Source organism: Cebus imitator, unplaced genomic scaffold (assembly GCF_001604975.1).
Source record: "Cebus imitator isolate Cc_AM_T3 unplaced genomic scaffold, Cebus_imitator-1.0 Scaffold39, whole genome shotgun sequence".
NCBI classification, from domain to species: domain Eukaryota; kingdom Metazoa; phylum Chordata; class Mammalia; order Primates; family Cebidae; genus Cebus; species Cebus imitator.
In genome coordinates this window covers 8,460,514-8,485,785 of record NW_016107354.1, presented here as the reverse complement: position 1 = coordinate 8,485,785, position 25,272 = coordinate 8,460,514, and the positions used below count along the sequence as shown (strand labels likewise).

Here is a 25,272-nt window from a genome sequence, read left to right as displayed (position 1 = left end):
GTCCAAAGCCATGGGTTTTGAGCAGGAGAGCAGCACGTCCAGATGTGTGTTGTACACAGACTGTTTTGACTCTGTGGATCTGGGATAGTCGGGGATGAGGGAGAAATCTCACACACTCGAGCAATGATAAAGGTCAAGGTGGCAGTAAAGTGGGGAGTGTGAAGAGGTGGTAAAACTTGCAGCACTAATTGCAGCACTAAGGATAGAGGCAAGTTGGGCAGGCGAAGCACAGCAAGAGAAGAGAACCGGGGCTGGGCTATGTGACAAAGGGACGACTCAGGGGCCATTTATTAATATAAGGAACCCTGGAGACAGTAATAAATTGGAGAAGGGGCTCTTGGCCCCTCTTGGATGATCCTGGAGTTGTTGGAGCAGAACCAAAGGCAAGATCCATGTCAACGCTGCTGACCAACCCCCACAACTGAGCGGGCTTTGGGTCTCTGGTGCCACTGGGCCATACAGCCTAGATGGAAGGGTTAAGGGGTCCCACTCTGTGTGCTTCTTGTGTTCTTCCGCCTCCCATCCTATCTCCATCTCTGGGCTGGTTTGTGGACTGAAAGAGTTCACACATACCAGGGGTGGGCCTCTGTCTCCTCGACAGAGTGGAACTGAGGAGCGAGGCCTGAAGCATTACTGGTTCACATCCTGGCCCGACCAGAAGACCCCAGACCGGGCACCCCCACTCCTGCACCTGGTGCGGGAGGTGGAGGAGGCAGCCCAACAGGAGGGGCCCCACTGTGCCCCCATCATCGTCCACTGCAGGTGGGTCCTCCCAGCCAGCCACTGGAGCGGGGCAGCCCACCAACCCGCTGGACTGCCCTGCCCCTCACCCCACCGGTCCCCTCGGCCCTCAGTGCAGGGATTGGGAGGACCGGCTGCTTCATTGCCACCAGCATCTGCTGCCAGCAGCTGCGGCAGGAGGGTGTGGTGGACATCCTGAAGACCACGTGCCAGCTCCGTCAGGACAGGTCAGTCCACAAGCAGGGGTGGGGAACACACAAGGGAGCTAGAGCCCCAAGTGGACAAAGGGAGAGACCCACATGTGCATGGGAGATGGGGGCAGATGGGAAACACTGGCATGGACTGAGGGGCAGACAAGGAGCAGTGAGTGCAGCTGGGTAGAGGGGCGGGATCCAGATTGGGGGGAAGGGGGCGCGGATGAAGAGAGAAGAGAAGCAGAGCTGGTGGACAGAAGGACAGAGGCTGAAAGTGGTGGGACATGTCCTCTGTGTCCCTGATAGGAAGGGGCAGGGGGTAATGGTTGGCAAGGGTTGGTCTCCAAGATGCGCAGGGCCAAGGCCCCTAGCAGGCCTGGCAAGTGATTGCTACTCCGTAGCTTTTGAGACACCCTCCCGCAGCCCATCCCTCCACGACCCTCCCTCCCGCCACTGTGCATCTCTGCCGGGCAGGGGCGGCATGATCCAGACATGCGAGCAGTACCAGTTTGTGCACCACGTCATGAGCCTCTATGAAAAGCAGCTGTCCCACCAGTCCCCAGAATGACTGCGCTTCTCCTGCAAGGTTCTCTGGGCACTGCCCAGCCTGAGTCTTGGCCCTCACCCAGGGCCCCGCCTCGGGTCCTGGGCCTGCTCCCCGCTTCCTCCCCTTCAGTCGGCTCCCTCTGTCCTCTGTCAGCCTGGCCTGGCCCCTACCCTCCAGCATCACTCTTCCTACTGTACATATTGGGGAGTAGGGGACAGGGTCGGGGAGGGACACGCCAGGCCAGGCCTGGGGCCCCAGGGCCTGACCCACACCATGCAGACCCGGGGCCCCAGTTTTTAACGATGGTTCCATCAATACCTGATCCAGAACGTTTCCGTGCCAAGTGTCCTGCTGCGGTGTGTTCTGTCTGTCCATCCGTCTCTGCTGTCTGTACCGGACACTGTGTCTCCTCGGCGAGGAAGGGGTAATGAGCTCCAGCCCCTAAGCAACCTGGGCAGAGGTGCCTGCCTCAGCCCCACCTGCACTTCTCCCAAAAGGCAGATGACCGGGCGTTAGGCATGGGGAGCGCCGGAGGGTTACCAGAGAGCTTTCAGCTGAGGGAGAGGTCTCCAGGTTGGAGTGGCCATCACAGCCAGGGTGGCTTCTGGGTGTCAGATGCCCTCAGGAGGTAGTGCCCAGCCTGTGAGGCACTGGTGAGGAAGCAGGCAGATGGGGCATGGGCAACCCAGAGGATCTGAGCCCTGTGCGGGAGGGGAGGGGAGCTCAAGGTTTGGATGGGGACTCAGCCCCAGATCTGTGTGAGACATGTTTCTGCGTCACTGTGGGAAAGCCTTCCTAGAAGTCTCACTGCGTGTCGCTCTGCGTGTGTTCCCATGTCCATGCGTGTGTTGAGAGCCCATGAGGAGGGCATGCATGACTCTTTGGCAACATGTGTTATCTTGGAGCCACGTGTTTTTATTGCTGACTTTAAATATTTATCCCACGGCAGACAGAGACATTTGGTGTCTTTTTATAATTCGCTCGTGGTCATTGAATAGAGCAATAAACAGAGCATTTTAAGCAAAACTAACCTCCTGGGTCTGTGTGATTTGCCTGTCCCCTCCACTGCCTGCCTCCCTATACCTGGGTCTTTGTGCCCCTCCCCAGCATGGGCACACAGAGAGCTTTGCCCTTCGGCTCACTGGAGCCCCTTGTGGAGACTTCGAGTATGAGTCCACGTGTGTAAAGCCAAACTGCGTCCATTCTGCAGGATTCTCACACAGCCTCAGCCTCGGCCCTGACAGATGCTCTGGGCCATGGGGAGCCTCAAGGACAGGTGTGGAAGGCTTCCAGGGAAGGCACAGTGGCTGGCAGGTCACCAGTTACAACAGATGTGTCAGAGAGCCCAAGGCTAAGTCAAGGAGACATTCAGGTCCCACCCAGGCCCCTCCCTGTTGGCCACTTATCCCATGTTAGCACCACAGGTCCCAACAGCAGCTACAGCCCAGTCATTTCCCTTGTAAGGCCTGGGCTCAGAGTGGCTCCTCCCAAGGGGCCCAGGGAATCTGCCTGTGGGCCCAGATCCTGAGCCATCCTGGACACTCCTGTTCTATTCTTGTCCCCTGCCCCCGCTGGGATGGAGCAAAAGTAGCCACGATGCCACTGCTGGCAGGTGGGGATCACCCCAGGGCAGAAGGAGGGGCCCAGGGCAAGGGTGCTGACCAAAAAAAGGCCTCACAAGATGCCAGAACCTTGGGTGGGACCCAGGGTCCAGGCACGCAGGATGTACTACAGATGAGAAAATAACAGGGTGGCTGAAGCAGCCCAGATGGAGGTCCTTGAGAAGAGGTGACCATACTCTCCAGTCACCCTCAAGCAGAGACCTCCCCACAACCCCCAGAGGATAGGCCCTCCTACTCGTCTACCCCGATTAGGGAGATTGGGCTGTTGAAGTGGGAAGAGGAAGGAAAGCTAACATTTTCCTGTCCTTCCCCAGGGTGGCCTTGAAAAGATATTTAGGCTGTGTATGAACCACACATAAGAGTGCAACATGAATGGCACCCCCCTGGATTTGTGTAGCAAAGCAGCAGATCCCAGAGGCCCTCCCCAGTTCACCCTGTCCCAGTCCCTGGAAAATATGGACCTGTTGCTTTGCTCCCTGAGCCCTGCTGGATTATGCATGCACACGTACCTGAGTGTGTGCCTGTGCACACACACCACCTTGAGCACCCCAGCTCAGAGAGGTCCCACCCCGCAGCAGTGAGAGCCAAAACCTGTACCACAAGGGAACAGAAAAGGCGCCGCTGGACTGCCACCCTCAGCCTCCTTCCCACCTGGTCTTCAGTATTTCCCCCAGCCTGGATCCAGCTTTTCTTCCCGCCTCCCTTCTCCGCCACCCTCCCCCTACAAACAAGCAGTGTGCCATCTAGCTGAGACAGCTGCAGAGTCTGAGTAAGGAATCACCCCCAGGGGGCCAGACATTTAAGGAACTGATGACACTGGTAGCCTCACTGTTGGGGCAAAGGAAGAAGGAGACAGGCCACCTACAGTCCAGGCACTAGCTGAGCCTCCAAAGCCGTGGACACAGCGTTGGAGAGTTGAGAAGGACTGGTCAGTGCTGAAGGTAAGGCTCCCCTCCTCCCTCAGGAAGGGACAAAACTGACCACCTTCTGAGCCCAGAGGGGAATATAGGGTAGAGAGCAGGAACAGGGGCAGGGGAGTAGTCTCAGAACCCAAAGGTAGAAGCAGCCCAGGCAGGGATATATTAGGGGGTGGAGGGAGGGAATAGAGTTTAACCCCAAACTACCTGGTTCAAAGAAGGCTTTGGAGCCCTCCGGGAGGCCACTGGACTGGGGTCAAGAGCTAGGAGTCTAGTCTGAGTGACCTTGTGCAGGTCATTTCTTTCGGACATCAGTTTCCTCATATACAAAATAGGGCTTTAGGCTGGGTGTGGTGGCTCACATCTGTAATCCCAGCACTTTGGGAGGCCAAGGCAGGTAGATCGCCTGAGGTTAGGAGTTCAAGACCAGTCTGACCAACATAGAGAAACCCCATCTCTACTAAAAATGAAAAGTTAGTCAGGCATGGTGGCACATGCCTGTAATTCCAGCTACTCAGGAGACTGAGGCAGGAGAATTGCTTGAACCTGGGAGGCAGAGGTTTCAGTGAGCCAAGATTGCGCCATTGCACTCCAGCCTGGGCAACAAGAGAAAAACTCCGTCTCAAAAAAAAAATATATATATATATACATATATAGGGCTTTAAAAACTGCAATGCTGACCAGATGTGGTGGCTCATGCCTGTAATCCCAGCACTTTGGGAAGCCAAGGCAGGCAGATCATTTGAGGTTAGGAGTTCAAGACCAGTCTGGCCAACATAATGAAACCCTGTCTCTACTGAAAATACAAAAATTAGCTGGGCATGGTGGCGCGCTCCTGTATTCCCAGCTGCTGGGAAGGCTGAGGCAGGAGAATCACTTGAATTCAGAAGAAGGAAGTTGCAGTGAGCCGAGATCACACAAAAAAATCACAACGCTGGTTAAATAAAACATGGAGGGACATCCAGTCGTTGAGATAACATGGTGCTCTGAACAGAAATGAGGAAACTCTATGATCTGGTATGGAAAAAATCTCCAAGATACATTAAGTAAAAAAAGAAAGGGTCATTATAATGTATAACTGTAAGAGGCTACCTTATGTGTTATTTTTTTAAAAAAGGAAGATGGCAAGAACATATGAGTTTTCCTATTTGCATGTTGGAGGTCTAGAAGGAGCCTAGAGACTGGTTACTTATTGCAGTGAAGAGGGCTGTAAGACAGACGCAGGAGTGGGAGGGAGCCTCTTCATACAGATTTTTATGTTATTTTATTCTTTAGATTTGTGATTTCATTACCAGTTCAAAGAAAAATGTAAGAAATGAAAACTAAGCCTTTGCCTTTACCATGTTGCAAACACAAGCAGAACTGTAACAATGTTTTCTCGTCTGTTTTAGCATTCCTCCAGTGCTGCGGTCCCCAGGACCCAGGAATAAGAGCCACAGCTTCCTTCTAAGGCCCACTCCAGTATGGCTTAGTCAGGAAGTTCCTTCTTAGGTCTGACTGCATTCCCTCCTGATGAAACATCCAACACTGCCTCCTTAGTGCCATGTAGCTATCAATAGGTATCCTCAATTCCCTCCAGGCCTTACTTAGTTGGCTGGGTAAGTCTAAGCCCTATAACCTCTCCCTCTGAGACCCTGGAATAGTTTGGAGTTACTCAGTGAGAGGACAGGCCGATTTGGACTGGAAACTAACCAGGAAAAGGGAGCAAGGAAATGAAGAAAAGAGAGTCTGACTGTTCTCCTGGCCTTCTCCTGTGTGCTTCCATCTCCTCTTACATCTGAACACACACATAACATCTCTGAATCTCCCTCCTACTCCCTGTCTTGTCCTTCATGGCCGCATCCTCTCCCCAGTCTCACAGGTGAGTGCCCACGCCTGCTGTCACCATGACAACCATTCACAGCCAGCAGATGCTGCAGAAGCACGTGTCCATGGAATTCTCCAGCTCCACCACCCACGTGCAGACCTTCTCCCAGACAACCAAGATCGTGGGAGGCAAGTGGAATGGGGGCAGGGAAGAAATCGGGAAGGGCAGCTATTCTTTCTCCACACCCATCCCTTGGGTGGCCCCAGATTTTGCCACTAATGGACCCCTCAGAAGTCCACAATACCAACAGCAGTCCCCTCCCAACCTGTGCTTCTAATCTGGGCTTTGTTAAAGCTTCAGCCAGCTTGATGTTCACCACAAATCAGATCTCCAGGAAAACAGCTTAGAAAAAATCAATCAAGTGGATGTGTGTGAATGACTGATAAACTCTTAATTGCTGAAGGAGATCAGAGCCATAGGTGAACGGATTGCATCTCCAAAGGTAGAATTTCAGGCTTGGGGGGTATTAGGAAGGTAGCCACCTTATCTACATATCAGTAATGCTGACCCTGCTCCACTTAAGAAATAGGAGACAGGACTACCAGTGGAGAGAGAAGGTGAACACATAAACAACAAGGTGACCTAAGCTTCCAGGCTCTTAGCCCTCTGGGGCCAGACTTGGAGGAGGGCAGAACCAAGGGGAAGCTTAGAAATGGTCTCAGAGCTGAACAGAGTGTTTTAGTCATGTCTCTAGTGGAAAGAGATTAAAAGATGGCCAGGGGCCAAGACACTGGATACCTCTTCTCATAGTCATTGCCCCTCCCTCAAAGCCTCAAAGGGTTAGAGTCCCTCAAAGTGCTCTGTGCACGGAGGTCAAGGCCAGACAAACACTCTGTACCAACCAGCCCCTGCTGGCCAGTGAGGCAGAGCAAGTGGAACAGCTAGGACTCAAGGCCTGTGGTCTAGATCAGAAGTTGCAAACTCAAGTGATTTACAGCAGTGACTCTCTGCCCTGGCTGCACATCAGAGTCACCTCAGTGCAGGGGTGGTGAGGGGGGCAAAAATATGGCAGTACCTGAGTTTCACCCCAGACCACTAAATCGGGTATGGCTTGTAAAGTTCTCCAGGGATTATAATGTGCAGCCAAAGCTGTAGACCATTGACCAACGGGGTCCAGGCAAGGAACATAAATGTGGGGAAAAGACTGCAGTAAACTAGAGACTGTATACCCCATTTAAGGTGCAGCCACGACTCACCTCCCACTGAATGTTGCCATACGGGAATACAAGTTCAGTGTTGAGAATCCAGAAATCTGAATTTTTATGTAAAATCTTTCTATTTCAGATGTAGGGTTACTTTTCTGTTTAAACATTGTAGAGGTCACATAAAAGACATCCGCAGCCCAGGTGTCCCCTGCACTCTGCCTGTTTTGAGACCTCTGGTTACTATTTAAAAGGAAGCCATGAGAGCTTCTTAACACATTTTTTCCCTCTGTCAGATTAGTGGGGTAATAAAGACACCTACTTCACTGGGATGCTGTGAAGATTAAATAAAATCATCTCTGATATGTGCCTAGCACAGTTCCTGACTCAAGGAATGTGTTCTATGATTCAGAGCAATTGTTATGAATTGATAAACTCACCAGCCAAGATTTTCTGTAGTTTTATACTACAAAAACTGTTTTCTGTTTTCTAAATATAAAATTATATTTCCACATTGAAGATGTGCTTTCAGATAAGGATATTCCCATATATAGCCCCACTGGAGTGGGAATGTGTCCTGTTCCTCACTCGTGAATCACCACTCCCAAGGCAATGAATGCTGAACCCACAGAATGGCAGGGAGAAAATCTAGAGCAGAGCTCAGCCAAGCTACAGACCGCCCAGGCAGAAGCAGGCCTAGCCCCTCTTAATGCTACTGGAGGACCAGGACTTCCAGGAGAGAAGCCTAAGAGACCAAGAAAATTCCAAAAGAGAAGCCTCCTTAAAAAAAAAAAAAAAATTAGGACTCAGGGCTGGTAATGGACCACTGAGGTGTGGGAAAGGAGTTCGCGTCCCCTAGTGGTTAAAATTTGCCATAACACAATGGCCCATCGACCCACCCTGCTTTCTCCCCATGTAGCTGGTCCTGCTCCCACTTCCCTAAATGGCCTTTGTACCTATGCTTCACCGGCCCCTCAAGAAAGCTCAGTCCTCCATTCGCCAGCTGGGCTTCTACCTGGAGCCTGTTCTGACCTCTCTCCTGCCCCCCCAGAGGAGGTCGTGACGAGGAAGTCCTCGAGCACAGTGGAGTTCTTCAGCTTAGTGACCCGGAGCTCCAACATCCCTGCGGGCGAGAGCGTCCCTGAGTTCGTGGAGAAGCCTCACCCGGTCGCCGCGCCCGAGGGTGTGTCGCTGCCCGTGGCTCCCCGGGGCCTCAGCGCTTCGCTTTCTAATCGATTGCACCCACCCTCCCTCCCATCCCAACGACCTCCAATGCTAAGCCCTGGCAGAGCCTGGCCAAGGGTTCCTCCCCTGCTCGGGGCCGGGGCCAGGCCCCGGTGTCTGGGAGGAGGCAGGGAGCCAGCAGAGGGTGGCAGGGGGTCTAGCCACAATGTGCCCTGTGCTCATCGCAGGTGACAAAGCCGTGTTCCGAGCCCGGGTGCAGGGGAACCCCAAACCCAACATCTCCTGGAAGAGGGAGAGCGGCATCCCCATCAAGGAGTCCGCCAAGATATTCTACGACAGCATTAACAAGGAACACGTGCTGAAGGTGCGGGGGCCGAGCCCGAGTCCAGCTACAGAGAAAGCAACAGACATGGACCCCAGAGCGGGCAGCCAGTCTTCTCACCGCGGAGAGCCTTAACCGCGGCCCTAGAACTGGGCAGTGGGAAAAGCAGCTGTCATTGCCCAAGAGGCGCGGCAGGATAAGAGAGGCCAAGTCAGGAACCGCGGTATTGCCCGAAGGACCAGGAGACCCAAATTACTCCCGGGGCAAGCCGAGCAAGGGCAGAGCCAGAACGTGACGCCGGAGGGGGGAGAGGGAGGGGCGGGGCCAATGGAAGCAAAGGGGCGTGTCCACAAGGCGAGTGAGCCAAAAGGAACGCGGGACCAAGACGGTGGCCGTGGCCACGGAGGGCGGGACCATAGTGGGTGTGGAGTTGCCGGAAGGACTGATTGTAGAGTAGGGGTGAGGGTCTCCGGGCTGTTAGCTCTTAGCTGAACCCTCCAGAAAAGCTTCCCCTAGGACCGATCATCCTTAGGTCTAACCAGCTTTTGGGTCACTTTCTGAGAGCTAGGCCTGACCAGCTGCAACCTCTGGCTCCAGGCCCTTGGAGGAAAGGGAGGGATGGGTCACTGGGAGATCTAGGCCTATAATTACTTCTGATCCTATAATCACTTGGGTCCTGACCCGATTTCCTGTTGTGAAAGGCAAAGAGCCTCCTTTTTTCCCCACAGACAGAAGTAGTCTCCTCCCAAAGACCCATCGTCACTGGACCCTCAGCCCCTCACAGCACACAGGAGCTGCCCCAGGTGCCCCTACTGGCCACCTCTTACACAAGCTCATCATTCAGCAGACAGTTGCTGAGAGCCTAGCAGACTTCTGCAAGCACCATCCAGACAGGCATCAAGTCAGCCTTACTCACCACTCTTCCTTCTGGGGCTCAGCCCAGTGCCAGTACAGAGAAGTAAATTGTATTAAACGAAGGCTCAGCCAGATGATGCCAGAAACTGCAGATAGAGTTACAAGGCAGGGAGCTTCTGGGAGCGCACAGCCAAGGGGGAAAGTCTGATGAAGAAGCAGACAGTTTTATTGCTCTGGAATCAGGCTACAAACATGCATGCTCACACTGACTGCTAGCTGGTACCTCCAAATCATACAGGCTGCTCAATCCTCCACACGTATGCCCAACACTCAGCTCCTATTGTCCCCTCAAAAAAAAGAAAAAGCCCTCCTTCCTTATCTCACAGAAAGTCTCCCTGTGGTTCCTTCTCCCTCCCCCACTAATGGCCGGACTTTGATCCAGCTGGAGCCACTGACCTCTGATGACTCTGACAACTACAAGTGTATTGCAAGCAATGACCATGCAGATGCCATCTACACCGTGTCTCTGCTGGTAACAGAAGGTGAGTCGGCCCCTTCCTCCAGGCCTTTCTTCTTAGGGACCAGACTCCCCCTGTCTGAACCTGTCCCTCTGTCTATTCTCAGGTCAAGAGAAAATGGACTTCAAAAAGATGCTGAAGAAGAGGTGAGGCTGGCGGGTCCCTCTGCCCAAGATATTGTCTCCTCATCCAGGCTGAACCTCTCAACAGGGCCCTGAGTTCCAAGAATCCATGGAGTAGGGAGGAGTTTCTCAAGGTTGGAAGAGGCATTGTGTACAAGCTTAGTCCCTTCCTCCTTCTCCTAGGGGACCCCCTGCTCCCAAGAAGAAGCAGAAGAAGGTGGCAGATGAGAAAGAGATGCTGGAGATTTTGTCCAAGGTGCCCAAGAAAGACTTTGAGAGGGTCTGCATGGAGTATGGTTTCACCGACTTTCGGGGGCTGCTCAAGAAGCTCAAAGAGATGAAGAAAGTAGAGGTGGAGGTGAGTGCCCTGCAGGGGGCAGGAGCTGCAGGCCAGGGGCAGGGCCTCACTCAAAGTGCTAGTGCCTGTGTATTTCACAGCAGCAAGGTCTCCCCAACCCTACACACATATACTCAGAGGCATACTCTACTGTGAAAGCAACAAGGGAGATCAAGTCACCTTCCTTCTACTCCTGTCTTCACCACTCCCTAATATACTTGAATGGACTTTGGAGTCAGACAGACCTAGATTCAAATCCCAGTTCTAGGCCAAGCACAGTGGCTTACGCCTGTAATCCCAACACTCTGGGAGGCCGAGACAGGCGGATCATCTGAGGTCAGGAGTTCAAGACCAGCCTGTCCAACATGGTGAAACTCCTGTTTCTACTAAAAATGCCCAAAAAAATTAGCTGGGTGTGGTGGCACACACCTGTAGTCCCAGCTACTCAGGAGGCTGAGGCAGGAGAATCTCTTGAACCCGGGAGGTAGAGGTTGCAGTGAGCCAAGAGCATGCCATTGCACTCCAGCCCGGGTGGCAGAGCAAGACTCCGTCTCAAAACAAACAAACAAATCCCAGTTCTACTGCCTTATTAGCTGTGTGAACTTGAGCATCTCTCTGAGCTTCAGTTTCCTCATCTACAAAATGAAAATTATACTTTCTTCTTTCATTTGTTTTTGTGTTGTTGCTGTCATTCATTGGTTCACTCAACCAACTCATTAAGCATCTACCCTGGAATTAGGGAATCTATATGATAGGCCCAGGTACATAGTGACTATTCCATGAATGGTGGTTCTTTACTCATCCCCCATAATATTCCTTTCCTTCTAAATCTTTCCATTGATCAGTGGAGCAGTCCAGGGTATTATCTAATGAGCCTAGTCATTTCTCCCCACACCCTTAAGAGTTTCTCCAGGATTGAGGACACAGCCTGGACAGGCTCTGGGTACCACTGACACTTGTAATTTTATTATCATAATCTCTCAGGCCATCCGGATTCTGAAGCCCCTGGAGGACAAAGAGGCCAAGATTGACACGACAGTGGTCTTTGACTGCATCATGGAGCTGAAAGACCCCAATGTCAAGATGATATGGATCAAGGTGGGGGATGCCTAGCCAGGGTCCACCTTGGTGATATCTCTTCCTCTCTACCCCTTTCTCTCATTATCCATAAGCCATAGCTTCTCTTCTATCCCATCAAGAAGATGCCTCCTGGTATGGTTGAAAGAGGCTGGAGTTGGGCTCTACTCTTAGCTGTTTCACCACTTTGTTGTGTGATGTAAGACAGTCACTTTCCTCTCTCTATGCCTCAGTCTACCCATCTTTAAATTGAAAGGCTAGATTAGATACTCTTGAAGGTCACTGAAGAGCTGTGCCTCTAAGGGAAAGCAACTAATGAACTCATGGATATTAAGAGTTCGGGCCTGTGAGGAGGCCTGTGGGGAGGCAGAGATCTTGGATTCTACCAAGCCAGATGATGAAGCTATAGAGATCATAGGGACCTCTGTGTGTCTTTAGAGGGTTGGACACGCACCCCCCAACTCAGGCTGGCTTTGGGGAATGGAGATCTCTGAAAGCCTCCTTCTAAAGCCCTTCATCAGCTTTCCTACTGTTCCATGAGACAGGGTACTGAGCCACTGAGGATCCAGTACTCCCTGGGCAAGTACGATGTGAAGCAGATGGGCACCAAGTACATGCTGGTTATTACCAACGTGAACATGAACGATGCTGGCATCTACAGCCTGTCCGTGGGCGATAAGCGGATGAGTGCAGAGCTCACAGTGCTGGGTATGAGTGGGGGCATGCAAGGGCACAAGGAGGATATGTCAGGATGGAAGAGAAGAATGGCCAGGGATGGGATCCATGGCGATATTGGAGAGAGGACTGTAGGACTATGCAAGAAAGGATTGTGGGGATGGAAGTCAACAGAGGGAGGAAGCATGAGATGTAAGGAAGAAGACTATGAGCTAAGTGCCATGGGGCTGTATAGCATAGTGATTAAGAGCATAGACTCTGAGCCAGGCATGGTGGCTCACACCTGTAATCCCAGCACTTTGGGAGGCCCAGGCAGGAGAATCGCTTGACGCCAAAAGTTCAAGACCAACCTGGGCAATATAATGAAACCCCATCTCTACAAAAATAAATAAATAAATAATTGGACAGGTATGGTGACATGCACCTGTAGTCCTAGCTGCCTGGCAGGCAGAGGCTGCAATGAGCCACAATCCTGTGCTGCACTTTAACCTGGGCGATGAAGCAAGACCCTGTCTCAAAAATAAGTTTAAAAACAGAACGCAGATTCTGGAGCTACACTACTAGAATTCAAATCCCAGTTTCTGCCTCTTATGAGCTATGTGATTTAGGTCAAGTTATTTAACTTCTCTTTGATTCAGTTTCCCCATCTACAAAATGGGGAGTAATAGAATCCACCTATGTGATAATTGGATGAATTAATATGGCTAGAATGGTGCCTGGAACATACCTAAAACCACATAAGTGCTTTCAAAATTGCTGTTATCATTACTGGGAAGAAGACCACATGAACATCATGGGAGGGGACTCCAGACAAGAAGGGCTCAAAAACAAAACCAAAGGAAGGGTGCTTTCCCCCAACCATGGGCTATAGGAGGCCAATGACATATGAGGGCCCTCTTCACCATTCCACCCTTCGGAAGGGAGCAGCCTAATGACTACCCTCCTACTGTTTGCTACAGATGAGCCACTGAAATTCTTGGGAGAGATGAAGCCTCTGAAGGTGACAGAGCGCCAGACAGCTGTGTTTGAGATCCGCCTCTCCAAGAAAGAGCCCAACTTTGTGTGGAAGTTCAATGGGAAGGAGCTGAAGAGGGATGACAAGTATGAAATCACAGTGTCCGAGGATGGTCTGACCCACACGCTTAAGGTTAAGGATGCCAGACTCAGTGATAGCGGCGAGTTCTCTGCCGAGGCGGGGAAACTGGTGCAGAAGGCCCAGCTCACTATTGACCGTGAGTGGTTGGCAAGACCCTAAGGGGTGGGCTTTATGCACAGCAACCTCCATGCAGGCAGTCATCATTTATATATCCATCTAGCCATCCATCTCCTCTTTTCAAAGCCCTGTGATAGGTACTGGAAAGACAGAGGGTTCCCCTCTCTGTTAACCCCTAGTCTAGTAGGGGAGGCAGGTATGAAATGAAATTAGAATAGCCGTTATTATTCCAAGAGTCAAGCCACACTGGGGTCTTATTATCATATGAGATCATGGACCAAGAAAGTATTAGCCTATGTCTCTAATGTCATATATTACAGCACACCTGTGTTGCTCTTAGCTACGTACATTCTGCTACCACAACTAGTTTGGAAATTCGCATATAATGGTAGGTACACCAATGAGCATGTCACACATCTGAACCACACCTGGAATATGTACCACATGGAATCATCATTGCTGTGATGGAGGGAGACACAAAGGCTACAGAAAACCAAAGAAAAGGCATCACCTGGCAACGTTGGAAATAATGAAATGATGTCCGAACTTTGCCAAGAACTAAAAGGAGTTCAGCTTTCGGAGAAGGAAGGAAAGTAGAGAGCATCCCCAGCAGAGGCAATAGCACGTACAAATGTCCAGACGTTATACAGAGAGTGCAGGTATGGCTGGAGCTCCAAGGGGGCATTAGAGATCTTGACTGCAGCACTGTGAAAGTTCTCACCCCATTTTACGTATAAGGACACTGAGACTCAGAGAGGTAAATGAGTTGCATATAGTCAACTAGCAAGTCAGGGCCATAGCTGGGACTCTCCCTGTCAAGTACTTCTGTGAGTCACATATTACACACAAACATTCAACATCACAAGTTCTTGTGTTTTCTGAGGCCAGAAGGAGGGACAGGGCTCATGGCTCTGTAGCTGCAGAAAAAGGACGTCGTGGTTTGGGAGTAGGCCCAAGTGTTTGTCTGTCCACAGGCATCCCCATCAAGTTTGTGAGCAACCTCAAAAATGTACGTGTGAAAGAGAGGAGCCGCGCATGCCTGGAGTGTGAGCTGACATCCAAGGATGTGACACTCCGCTGGAAGAAGGATGGGCAGCTGCTGACACACGGTGCTAAATACAACATGAACCATGAGGGCAAGCGGGCAGAGCTGATCATTGAGGATGCACAGCTCAGTGATGGTGGCGAGTACACTGTGGTGGCCATGCAGGATGGAGACCCAGCCGAATACTGCAGTACTGCCACTGTCACCGTGGAGGGTAACACCTGCCCTATCAATCCCCACTGACCAGTCCCCCTGACCTTGGCATTCCCTTACAGTGGACATCAATTGCCCCCCTCCCACTAACTCCAGCTGTCCTGCAGACCATGACCAACTTGTCTCCCCACTGTGACCACCCTCACCTCCTAAATTCTGACCAGCTCTAACCTCCCATGCCCTGAACATCCATACCTCCTAGACACTGATCATCCCCTATCTTCCAGACTCTAGCCCAGATTTCCTGACTTCATCCTTCACTTTCAGACTCTAATCATCCCCAGCAACCCTGATATCCCAGACTTCTTGATCCCGACCATCTCCTACTCCCTAACCATAAACCATTTTCCACAGATCCTAGCCACCCTAAATCCCCAAAGACCCTGCGTATCCCACGGACTAGCATAACCACAACTAAACATCCCAAATCCACTAACCACTGGCATCTCCACCATCTATTTCCCTCTTCAACCCGGCATCCTAAGTCCCTGTTGACCACCCTCCACTAATCAACTCCCCATTAGCCAACTCCCTGTCTTCCTGGTCACCATTTCCCATGCCACTGACCTTTCTCCACCCCCTCCCACCTATTGTTCTAGTTTCCCTCACTGACCATCCTCTTATCACCTATTGACCACATTGGCAAGCCACCTGCTCATCATAAATTATTTTGATTGATGCAGCACCCCTGGCCAGGCCCATGACCATCGCCACCAGACCTTTTCCCAGAAGCTCCTCCCACCCCAACACCCTGAGCCAGTCCCTTGCCCACCTTTCTCCCCAGAGCGCCTGGCCACAGTGAAGAGCGGGATGTCCGATGTGCACGCAGCCACTGGGAGCCCGGCTGAGTTGTGTGTGGTGCTGAACGATGAGAAGGTGGAGGGTGTGTGGCTGAAGGATGGCAAGGAGGTCTGAAGCAGGGGCCAGGGAAGGGGGTGAAGGAGGTAGACCTGGCCTGTGCTTACACTCACGCCCACCCCTGGGCCCTCAGATTACGGACTTGCCAGGCGTGCAAATTGTGAAGCAGGGTGCAGTGCACAAGCTCATCTTCCCCAGTATGGGCCCTGTGCACGAGGGAAAGTACACATTCCGGGCCAAGGGCGCAGAGAGTGAAGCCTCTGTATTCATCGCAGGTATGGTCCTGCCCAAGGTAGGCAAAGCTCAACCATGCCTGACCCACCTACAAGCTCATGGCTTCTCCCCCGCCCCATGGGCTCCTCCATGCCAATGCTCAAGCCCTCCCTGCTGCCCACCCCACAGATCCTCCTACCATCGACCCATCGGTACTGGAGGCACTGGCCGCGCACCCCGTCACCGTGAAGGTAGGCCACACAGCCCACATCAAGGTCCCCTTCCGGGGAAAACCGCTGCCCAAAGTGACATGGTACAAGGATGGCATGGAGGTGACGGAGGAGGAACGCGTGTCCATGGAGCGCGGGGAAGACCAGGCATTGCTCACCATCTCCAACTGTGTGCGTGAAGACAGTGGCCTCGTCCTGCTCAAGCTCAAGAATGACTATGGCTCAGCTACGGCCACTCTGCACCTCAGTGTGCTGGGTAAGGGCAGGGCTGGGCCGGGCTGAGCTGAGCTGAGGGCACCTGCTGTCCAGACTCAGGGTGAAAGGCAGGCTGAGGAGGAGGCCAGAGATAGAGTTGAAGTTTGGGCTGGGAATGGGCCTAGAAGGCTGGCTTTGCAGCCAAAGCCTACTTTCTAACTTCCCAACTGGCTCATGGCTGAGTGAACCACTCTAAGCCTCAGTTTCTTACCTGGAATAAGGTGATCTTTTTATCTAGTATCCATTTCTAGTGCATTTAAAGGGTACAGCCAAGAACACAGGACATAATATACCTTCAGTATACCTTAAGTACTGTTATTGACTTGAAGATAAGAACTTGGTAGGAGGTAAGGTGGAAATGAGATGAAAGAGAGGTGGGACTGGCCAGGCATGGTAGCTTACGTTTATAATCCCAGCCCTTTGGGGGTCCAACGCGATGGATCACTTAAGGTCAGGAGTTTGAGACCAGCCTGGCCAACATGGCAAAACCTGGTCTCTACTAAAAATACAAAAATTGGCCAAGCATAGTGGCACACACCTGTAATTCCAGCTACTCAGGAGGCTAAGGCACAAGAATCATTTGAACCTGGGAGGCAGAGGTTGCAGTGAGCCAGGTTCAGGCCACTGTACTCCAGCCTGGGTGACAGAGTAAGATTCTGTCTCAAACAAAAACGAAAACATGACTGGGCACAGTGGCTCACACCTGTAATCCCAACACTTTGGGAAACCAAGGCAGGCAGATCATGAGGTCAAGAGATCGAGACCATCCTGGCCAACATGGTGAAACCCCGTCTCTACTAAAAAATACAAAAATACAAAAAAATTAGCTGGGCATGGTGGCGCGCACCTGTAGTCCCAGCCACTCAGAGGCTAAGGCAGGAGAATCACTTGAACCCAGGAGGCAATGGTTGCAGTGAGCCAAGATTGCACCACTGCACTCCAGTCTGGTGACAGAGCAAGACTCTGTCTTAAAACAAAAACAAAATCAAAAACAAAAAAAGAAACAACAAAAAAGAAGAGAGGTGGGATTCAGGGATGGAGGTGAACTTGATTGGGAAGAGTAGTGGGTTTGAAAGTGAAATAGGGTAAGGTGGGAGGTCAGATAGGGCTGGGGATACAATAAGGTGGGAAAGATGGAATGGGGATTTCCAATGGGATTAGGAATTGGTATGAACATGAGGATATAAGGAAAAAGATGAGGAGCTGGCCTGAGTGTACTTACATTCAACATGTCACATACATACCATCGCCACCTCCTCCACCTGCATTTCCAACAAGCTGTGGGATGGGACGATTTGAGTTTCAATTCAATTCAGCAGCAAGACTGAGCACCTCCGCTGTGTTCTCACTGCTGGGTACACAGAGATGAAGTATCCCCAACAGTTTCTCAATTCAAAAGGGGTGAAACTGGTAGACAGACTATGATTATAACATCAGGCAAATGGTGGTACCAGAAAGCACTGGTCTTCTCAAAGCTCGGATGATAGGGAGAACTTGTCTGGAAGGGGACAGGGGGATCAGCTAAGGGTAGGGGCCCCTAAGGTCTCTAGTCTACCCATTGCTAGACAGATGGGAGATTCAGGAGGGCAAGGATCAAACTCTTTGGGCAAGTCTTAGAAAGAGGGGTGATAGACACAGGGAGGGGCAAGGTATCCAAAAAGCTCATAATCCAACTACTGTATGCCGTAGTCTGGCCAGATCTTTGGTGAATGGGAGGAGACCCTTCTGATCCTTTGTTCCAAAGCCCCATTCTGAAGTTGTTCTCTGTCCCCAGACCGTCCGAAGCCTCCACAGGGCCGGGTGGAGTTCCTGGAGCTCTCAGGTAGTTGTGTGCACATGAAGTGGAAGGCCCCAAAGGACAATGGTGGACGACCTGTGACACAGTTCATAGTGGAAAGGAGGGCAGTTGGCAAGAAGTCCTGGATTAAGATAGGCGAGGTGGATGGCAAAGTCACCAACTTCTCCACCAACAAGGTGGAAGAGGGAAAAGCCTACCAGTTCCGTATCCTGGCAGTCAATTCGGAAGGTGTGAGTGACCCACTGGAGACAGAAGAAGTGTTTGCAGGAAATCCCATAGGTAGGTGAGATAGCCTGGTGCTCAGTGGGGAACCCAGGGGTCAGCATGGGGGCCTTTGGCCAGGAAGGAACACTGATCTGTGGGAAATTCCACAGGACATCTCTCTAGCTGTCACATGAGACACACTGATTCCAGAGTAAAAACAGAACATCATTTTGGGCAGGAATTCTCAACTTTGTCCAGCCATATCACATGCACAACACACTCCCATGGGTATACCCAGAACATACACAACTTCAGGGAACTGACTCCACTTCTTTCTCCATCCCATAAGTCATCCCAGAATCCAAGTAAGCAAGAGGCTGCTTTAGGGATAACCTTGAAACCATTCTAACTTTTTCCCCACGGAAAACCCTTGACAACACTGGCATTTTAATTACAATTGCAGGCTGGACACAGTGGCTCACACCTGTAATCCCAGAACTTTGGGAGGCCAAGGTGGGCGGATCACCTGTGGTCAGGAGTTTAAGACCAGCCTGGCCAACATGGTGAAACCCTGTCTCTACTAAAAATACAAAAATTAGCCGGGCATGGTGGTGGGCACCTATAATCCCAGCTACTCAGGAGGCTGAGGCAGGAGAATCACTTGAACCCAGGAGGCAGAGGTTGCAATGAGCCAAGATCGTGCCACCGCACTCCCGCCTGAGCAATAGAGTGAGACTCCTTCTCAAATATAATAATTATTATTATTATTATTGCAAATTAATTACTTCCTACACCTCTCCGAACCTATCTCCTTGTCAGGACAGCAGAAGGAGAAGGATGGGACTGTTGGTCACACCATGGGAAAGTTAAGTCACTGATTCTGAATGTTGGCTACACATTAGAATCACTTGGTTTCCTTAATAATGCTAATACTTGCCCTTCACCACAGGCATAGAATATGGGTAGGTGGGACCCAGGCACTAGTTGGTGGTGGTGGGTTTTTTCATTTTTGTTTTTGTTTTTACTTCCCACTTGATGTTAATGTGCAAGCAAAGTTAAGAATCATGTGTGCTAGGCACGGTGGCTCATGCCTGTAATCCCAGCACTTTGGAAGGCCAAGGCAGGAGGATCACTTGAGCCCAGGAGTTCAAGACCATCCCGGGCAACACAGTGAGAGCTTTTCTCTAAAAAAGAAACAAGAATCGCTGGCTTGAATTTTTTTAAGTAGGGGAGGCAGAGGTCAGCGTGAGGTGGGCAACTGTCTACATGCTCCCCCTCCTAACTTTCAGCTCCCTGTGTCCCCCACAGAGCCTCCTGGTTTTGCCTCCCAGCCTCAAGTGACTGATGTGACTAAAGAGGCCATGACCATCACATGGAATGCCCCTACCCACGATGGGGGAGCCCCAGTGCTTGGATACATTGTAGAACGAAGGAAGAAAGGCAGCAACCTGTGGGTGCCAGTCAACAGGGACCCCATCCAAGGTGAGGTCCTTGGGATAGAGGCCCAGGAGGGACCAAAGGAGGTCTTGCTGAGTGGACCCATTAACTACTGACACAGTCCCTCCTCCAACTCTTCTGGAAGTTTTAACAACATCCCATGACCTCCTCTTCTATGTCTCTCACGCTTGTTCTCACCCCATGGATGCCTCTGACCTCATGACCCCTCATCTTCCCATTTCAGGCACCAAGTGCACTGTGGATGGTCTTCTGGAGGACACAGAATATGAATTCCGAGTTATAGCTGTAAATAAGGCAGGCCCTGGACAGCCCAGTGTGCCATCCAGCTCAGTAGTGGCCAAGGATCCTGTTAGTGAGTATGGGGCTGCCAGGTCCTTACACATAATGGAATTAGCCCATTCAAAGTGGAGAAAGAATTTCTTCCCTGGGAAAGTATGACAGGAGAGATCACACAGTCTCCACTCTCTGGAAACTGCCAGCCTCATAGAGCAACAAGATTCATACAGCAAGAGAAAGCCAGCAAATAAAGATTGATAGTCAGGGACAGTGAGGAGGTGCGGTGCAAAGCCATTTTTAAACTTCGTGTATTTCTGGTTAGGCGAGGTAGCAGAGGCATGCTGAGGGCTGAGTAAGGGTGTGGGGCAGATGGTTAGAGAACGTTGCATTTAGGAAGCAAAGTGGGGGTACTGCCTGAAAGTGGATGTGGTAGAGATGGCTGGGTTAAAGGCTGAATTAAAGTTTTGAATATAGAAGTTTTGAATGTATGGGGTATGTTGAATTTAAGGGGTACTGAGTTCAAGGATGGAAGTGTTGAAACAGTAAGATAACTGAATTTGAATTTGGAGGTTGAGTGTGTAAGGTTAGGTACTGAGGGTGTTAACTGAGGGATCTGGAGCTAGAAGTAACGAAAGATGTGGTTCAGGAGTATTGAGTGTGGGAGTGGCCATGGCATTGAGTGGAGATGAGTTGGAAGGGCTGACTACATGTCTGTTCTGCCCCAGAACCCCCAGGTCTTGTCCAGGACCTGCATGTATCTGATTCCTCCAACTCCAGTATTTCCCTGGCCTGGCGGGAGCCTGCAGAGGGAGACCCACCCTCTGGCTATATCCTTGAGATGAGGGCTGAAGACAGCAAGGAATGGTCCAAGTGCACAAAGATCCCCATCTCAGGCACCTGCTACACAGTGGGAGGACTCACCGAGAGGCAGAAATACTTCTTCCGTATCCGGGCCGTGAATGAGGCTGGTGTTGGGGAGCCTGTGGAACTAGACAAGGGGGTCCGTGCCATGCCACCACCAGGTGAGGATACAGAGAGGGCTGGGGATTCATGCCCAACATCGTACCTCCAAACCTTCTCCTCTGGGGCCTCATCTGACAGGAAAATTGGATGATGCTATGATCATGAAAAAGTCATCCATACTTCTTGTGCCTGGACAAAGTTAGGGGTAACTTCAGGGGCACCCCTACCAAAGCAATCACTGTGTGCCAAACAGTATCCACTGTGTGTCAAAGTATAACCACCCAATGGGTTCTTCCTGCCCACTGCACGGGCAAAACCAGTTAACTGAGACCACAGCATTACAACAAAGAGTTTAATGGACACAAGGTCAGCCGAGCCATGTGAGAGACGGAATTATTACCCAAATCAGCTCCCTGAAAATTCAGAGGCCAGGGAGTCTGCTTCTCAGTGGGGCCACAGGACCAGTGGGGTGGGGGATGGTCAGGTCCAGGTGGAGCCATCAGTCATCAGAAATGCAAAAACCTGAAAAGACATCTCATAAACCAATCTAAGGTTCTACAATAGTGATGTTATTTGCAGGAGTAATTGGGGAGTTGCAAATGTTGTGATCTCTGGAATAATGGCTGATAATTTTTTATGTCTACACCTTAGCAGAATTCAGGCTCCTCACATCCTCCTAACCTGGTGGCCCTTCATTGGCTTTGCAAAGGTGATTTAGTTTGGGGGAAGGATTGTTATCATCTAAACTATAAAGTAAATGTCTCTCCCAAAATTAGCTTGGTCGGAGACCAGGAATGATTACAGGCAGTTTGGAAGTTAAAGGCAAGATGGGGATTGGTTAGATCAGATCTCCTTCACTGTCATAATTTTCTCACTGTTACAGTTGTTGCAAAGGCAGTTTCAAAAGGAGATGTTAGGGATATAGAAACAAGACACAGGACTTGCCTTCCAGGGTCTTGAGTACTAGCAGAAGGAGACAGATGAGAAAACAAATAAATGCTTCACCGTGTTGTAGAGCAGCTAGATGTCTGTATGGCCTGTAGTGGGGGCACAAAAGAGGAGAGGTTGGGAAAGGCTTTGATGAGGAGGCTTAAAGCCGAGTCTTGCTGAAAGAGAGATCCATGCCCCCACTTCTGTCTCCCCCATCTCAGCTGCGCCCAAGTTTGACCTCAGTGCCCGGCTGAAGAGTCACATGGTGGTTCGTGCTGGAACAGCCCTCTGCATCCATGCAGCTTTCTCTGTGAGTTGTCCCTGACCCTGACCCCTATATGCTCTCCACATGACCAAGATGGCCATTGTAGCCACCACAGTCTCTGACTCTGACTCTGCCCCTCACCAGATCCCTAATGCAAGAGCCAGGTAGAAACTCCTCAACAATAGAGGAGGGCCTGCCCCAAATATCACCTGCATGACCTATTGTGCCATCTCCTGTCACTACTCAGGGCTCACCACCACCCGAAGTGATCTGGCAGAAAGATGGCATTCCCACCAAGGGCCGAGAAACAATTACCAAGAGCAAAAACTACTCTCAGTTCCTCATCAATAGCACCAAGCGCTCTGACTCCGGGGTGTACCGCATCTTGCTCCAGAATGAGTTTGGAGAAGCACACTATGACATCCATGTGCGCGTGGCAGGTATGGAGAGAAGGCAGAGGCCTCCAGGAGCCATCACTGAACACTTCTCCAAAGTACAGCTCCCCAGTGCTGCTTAAGTTCCTACCACAGGAAAGTCGTGCCTTAGGGCCATGAAGATTTCTTTGACACCACAGAGCAAGACTTTATCCTACAGATTATGGTCGGCAGAGAGAGTAGAAATGGGTGAGGGGCAGGAGGGACAAATGGAGATGAACCCATTAAAAATTAGGGTGACTGCTTAGAGAGAGCTGGAAGCTTTAAAATAAAGCTCTAACCCCCCAAGGAGGAATGGATTCACTTTTACTGAACAATAACTACATGCCAGGCTCTTTACCCACTATTTCTATGAAATAGTCATTGTTAGCCCTATTTTGCAATTGAGGAAAGAGGTCTCAGATAAGTAACTTACCCCAGGTCACAGGGCTAGTAAATGGCAGAGCTGCACTTCAGAAATAGTTTTCTGACTCCAAGACACCAGCTGCCTGAAACTTGCCCCATCTCATCTTCCATCGGACTTGGCAGATAGCTGGGGTGGGGACACAATACTTCAGGCCCCCCAAGGTCGCTGACAGATCTTCCAACTCTTTCAGATTTCCCTCGGCCCCCCACAAACCTACAGCTGTTTGAGGAAGTCCCCAACACAGTGACTCTGACCTGGAACCACAGCCCAGATGTGCAGGAGGACGGTGAGGCTCACTACGTCATTATGAAGCGTGATGCAAGCACCGCCACCTGGTACACGGCTGCTGAGCATGTCTTCAGCAACAAGTACACAGTGACCGGGCTGCTCCCAGGCAGGAAGTACTACTTCAGAGTGGTGGCTCGGAATGAAATCGGTGACAGTGAGCCACTTGACTCCAAGGACACCTGGCTCATCAATAAGGACCCGAGTGAGTCTGGGACTTGCAGTTTGGATTAAGTCTGGGTACCCTAATAGCGGGGATGACATAAGGGTCCCAAAGGGTACCCAAGAGGCAAGATAAAATCTGAAAACCATTGCGATAGAAGGGTTAATATCTGGGACGCTTAGGAGAGAAGGAAGTGTTGGCTTTCTTCGGGGTACTTAGGGGTGAGACTAAAGTGGAGGTGGGGAGGTACCTTTGGGGCCGGAAACAACGGTGGAGGGGCTGCGGAAGGGCTTAGAGCAATAATGAGGGTGAGAACTCTTGGGAGCCTGGAGGATGTCTGCGATCCCTGGAGGCTAGGGGTTAAGGGTGGGGACGGCGTCGGGAAACTCGAACTGACGAGCTAGGGGGATACGAAGGGAAGCTGTGGACGCTGAAATGACGTAGGGGAAGCTTGGAGGCAGAGTTAAAAGCTGAGGTAACGGCTGGGAATACCAGGGTCCAGGAAGCTGGAGCTGGAATGACATCTCTGCCCCGGGGGCGTGGGAAAGCGTAGCTTGGGTGGCAGAACCCTGTATTGGCTGGGGACAGGGCCGGGGAGCCGGGGGACAGGCCTGGGGGAGGGTGGGGAGCCCTTAGGAACCAGTGTAACATCGAGCCCCCAGAGTTGGTGGCGCTGGGAATCTGGCCCAGGTCCTCGGCGTTTCGTGTAAGCTGAACTCTTAAGACGTCGGTGGCGGGTGGGGACCTAAAAGCGCGCTCATGGCCTGCCCCGCCCCGCCTCGCCTGCGCAGTTGAGGACCTGAGCGCCAAGCTCAAACCCTACGAGAAGAAGGAGTGGCGCCATGCGCCTCGCTTCCTGACGCCCCTCAAGCCACACACGGTGCTCCGCGGCCAGGACTGCACCATGACTTGCGCCTTCCTTGGGAACCCACGGCCCACGGTGACCCTCTACAAGGGCGACGTCAACATCACAGCCAACTCCAAGTTCTGGTACAACTCCACCAGCGGCGTGTGCACCCTCGTCATCCCCACCTGCACGCTCAAGGATAGCGGCGATTACAGCGTGCTGGTGGAGAACGAGCTGGGCAAGGACCGCAGCAGCTGCACGCTCACCGTCTACGGTGAGGGCACAGCGGGGCCTGGCCTCGGGGTGGGGGAGAGGCGCAAAAGCCTGGCCTTGTGGGCCATTAGTCAACTCTTTATTTGGCTGGCACCGTTTTTCAATCTGACCGCCAACAGGTGGTGCAAACATTCTTAATTGGGCGCAGTTCTTAGCGCTCTCCCATCCTTTCGATGTCATTTGTTATATGCCTGGCCCCTGCAGACATGAGAGTTCTCAATCCCTAGATAAGATGTGGTTTGCAACTCTTGGTGAACCTAGACCTGCCTTCAAAAAAAAGATATTGTTGATCAGGACTAAACCAGACTCACCAATCACGATCTCTCTGGCAGGGTTCTGGAAAGAATATATATGTTTACAAAATTTTGCAGGTGATTCTGATATGCAATCAAGATTAAAATTGGTCTAGGATAAGGACAGGTGGGGGGCACAAATAAGGGAGGAACGAAGGGAACTTTCTTTTTTTTGGTTTGGTTTTGGTTTTGTTTGTTTGTTTGTATTTTTTGTTTTTCTTTTTTTAGAGTCTCTGGCTCTGTTGCCCCAGCTGGAGTGCAATGGAGCGGTCTCTGCTCGCTACAACCTCCGCCTCCCAGGTTTAAGTGCTTCTCCTGCCTCAGCCTCCTGAGCAGCTGGGATTACAGACATGTGCCACCATGCCTGGCTAATTTTTGTATTTTTAGTAGAGACGGGGTTTCGCCATGTTGGTCAGGCTGGTCTTCAACTCTGGACCTTGTGATCTGCCTGCCTCGGTCTCCCAAAGTGCTGGGATTATAGGCGTGAGCCATCATGCCCTGCCTTTTTTTTTTTTTTTTTTTTTTTTTT

General features: G+C 51.3%; 2 protein-coding genes across 9 annotated transcripts in view; both read left to right on the top strand.

Moving 5' to 3' along the window:
• PTPN5 (protein tyrosine phosphatase non-receptor type 5) overlaps nucleotides 1-2,512 on the top strand; it is a 64,496-nt gene extending 61,984 nt beyond the window's left edge. For all 8 annotated transcript variants that reach the window (XM_037737548.1, XM_037737545.1, XM_017525885.2 and 5 more), the window contains 3 exons: nucleotides 602-762; nucleotides 855-968; nucleotides 1,410-2,512. In XM_037737548.1, the coding sequence (XP_037593476.1) occupies nucleotides 602-762; nucleotides 855-968; nucleotides 1,410-1,503 (369 nt within the window). In that variant the 3' untranslated portion in view covers nucleotides 1,504-2,512. The remainder of the gene's footprint in view (nucleotides 1-601; nucleotides 763-854; nucleotides 969-1,409) is intronic.
• A 3,395-nt stretch (nucleotides 2,513-5,907) lies between these two features.
• Nucleotides 5,908-25,272, top strand: part of IGSF22 (immunoglobulin superfamily member 22) — a 21,458-nt gene continuing 2,093 nt past the window's right edge. The window contains exons 1-21 of the mRNA XM_017525881.2: nucleotides 5,908-6,016; nucleotides 8,082-8,213; nucleotides 8,443-8,579; nucleotides 9,835-9,934; nucleotides 10,017-10,056; nucleotides 10,216-10,390; nucleotides 11,354-11,467; nucleotides 11,992-12,154; nucleotides 13,081-13,353; nucleotides 14,309-14,593; nucleotides 15,377-15,501; nucleotides 15,584-15,725; nucleotides 15,853-16,149; nucleotides 17,923-18,225; nucleotides 19,459-19,632; nucleotides 19,832-19,960; nucleotides 20,610-20,906; nucleotides 21,999-22,087; nucleotides 22,290-22,482; nucleotides 23,073-23,372; nucleotides 24,122-24,451. Of these exons, the coding sequence (XP_017381370.1) occupies nucleotides 5,908-6,016; nucleotides 8,082-8,213; nucleotides 8,443-8,579; nucleotides 9,835-9,934; nucleotides 10,017-10,056; nucleotides 10,216-10,390; nucleotides 11,354-11,467; nucleotides 11,992-12,154; nucleotides 13,081-13,353; nucleotides 14,309-14,593; nucleotides 15,377-15,501; nucleotides 15,584-15,725; nucleotides 15,853-16,149; nucleotides 17,923-18,225; nucleotides 19,459-19,632; nucleotides 19,832-19,960; nucleotides 20,610-20,906; nucleotides 21,999-22,087; nucleotides 22,290-22,482; nucleotides 23,073-23,372; nucleotides 24,122-24,451 (3,907 nt within the window). The remainder of the gene's footprint in view (nucleotides 6,017-8,081; nucleotides 8,214-8,442; nucleotides 8,580-9,834; nucleotides 9,935-10,016; nucleotides 10,057-10,215; nucleotides 10,391-11,353; nucleotides 11,468-11,991; nucleotides 12,155-13,080; nucleotides 13,354-14,308; nucleotides 14,594-15,376; nucleotides 15,502-15,583; nucleotides 15,726-15,852; nucleotides 16,150-17,922; nucleotides 18,226-19,458; nucleotides 19,633-19,831; nucleotides 19,961-20,609; nucleotides 20,907-21,998; nucleotides 22,088-22,289; nucleotides 22,483-23,072; nucleotides 23,373-24,121; nucleotides 24,452-25,272) is intronic.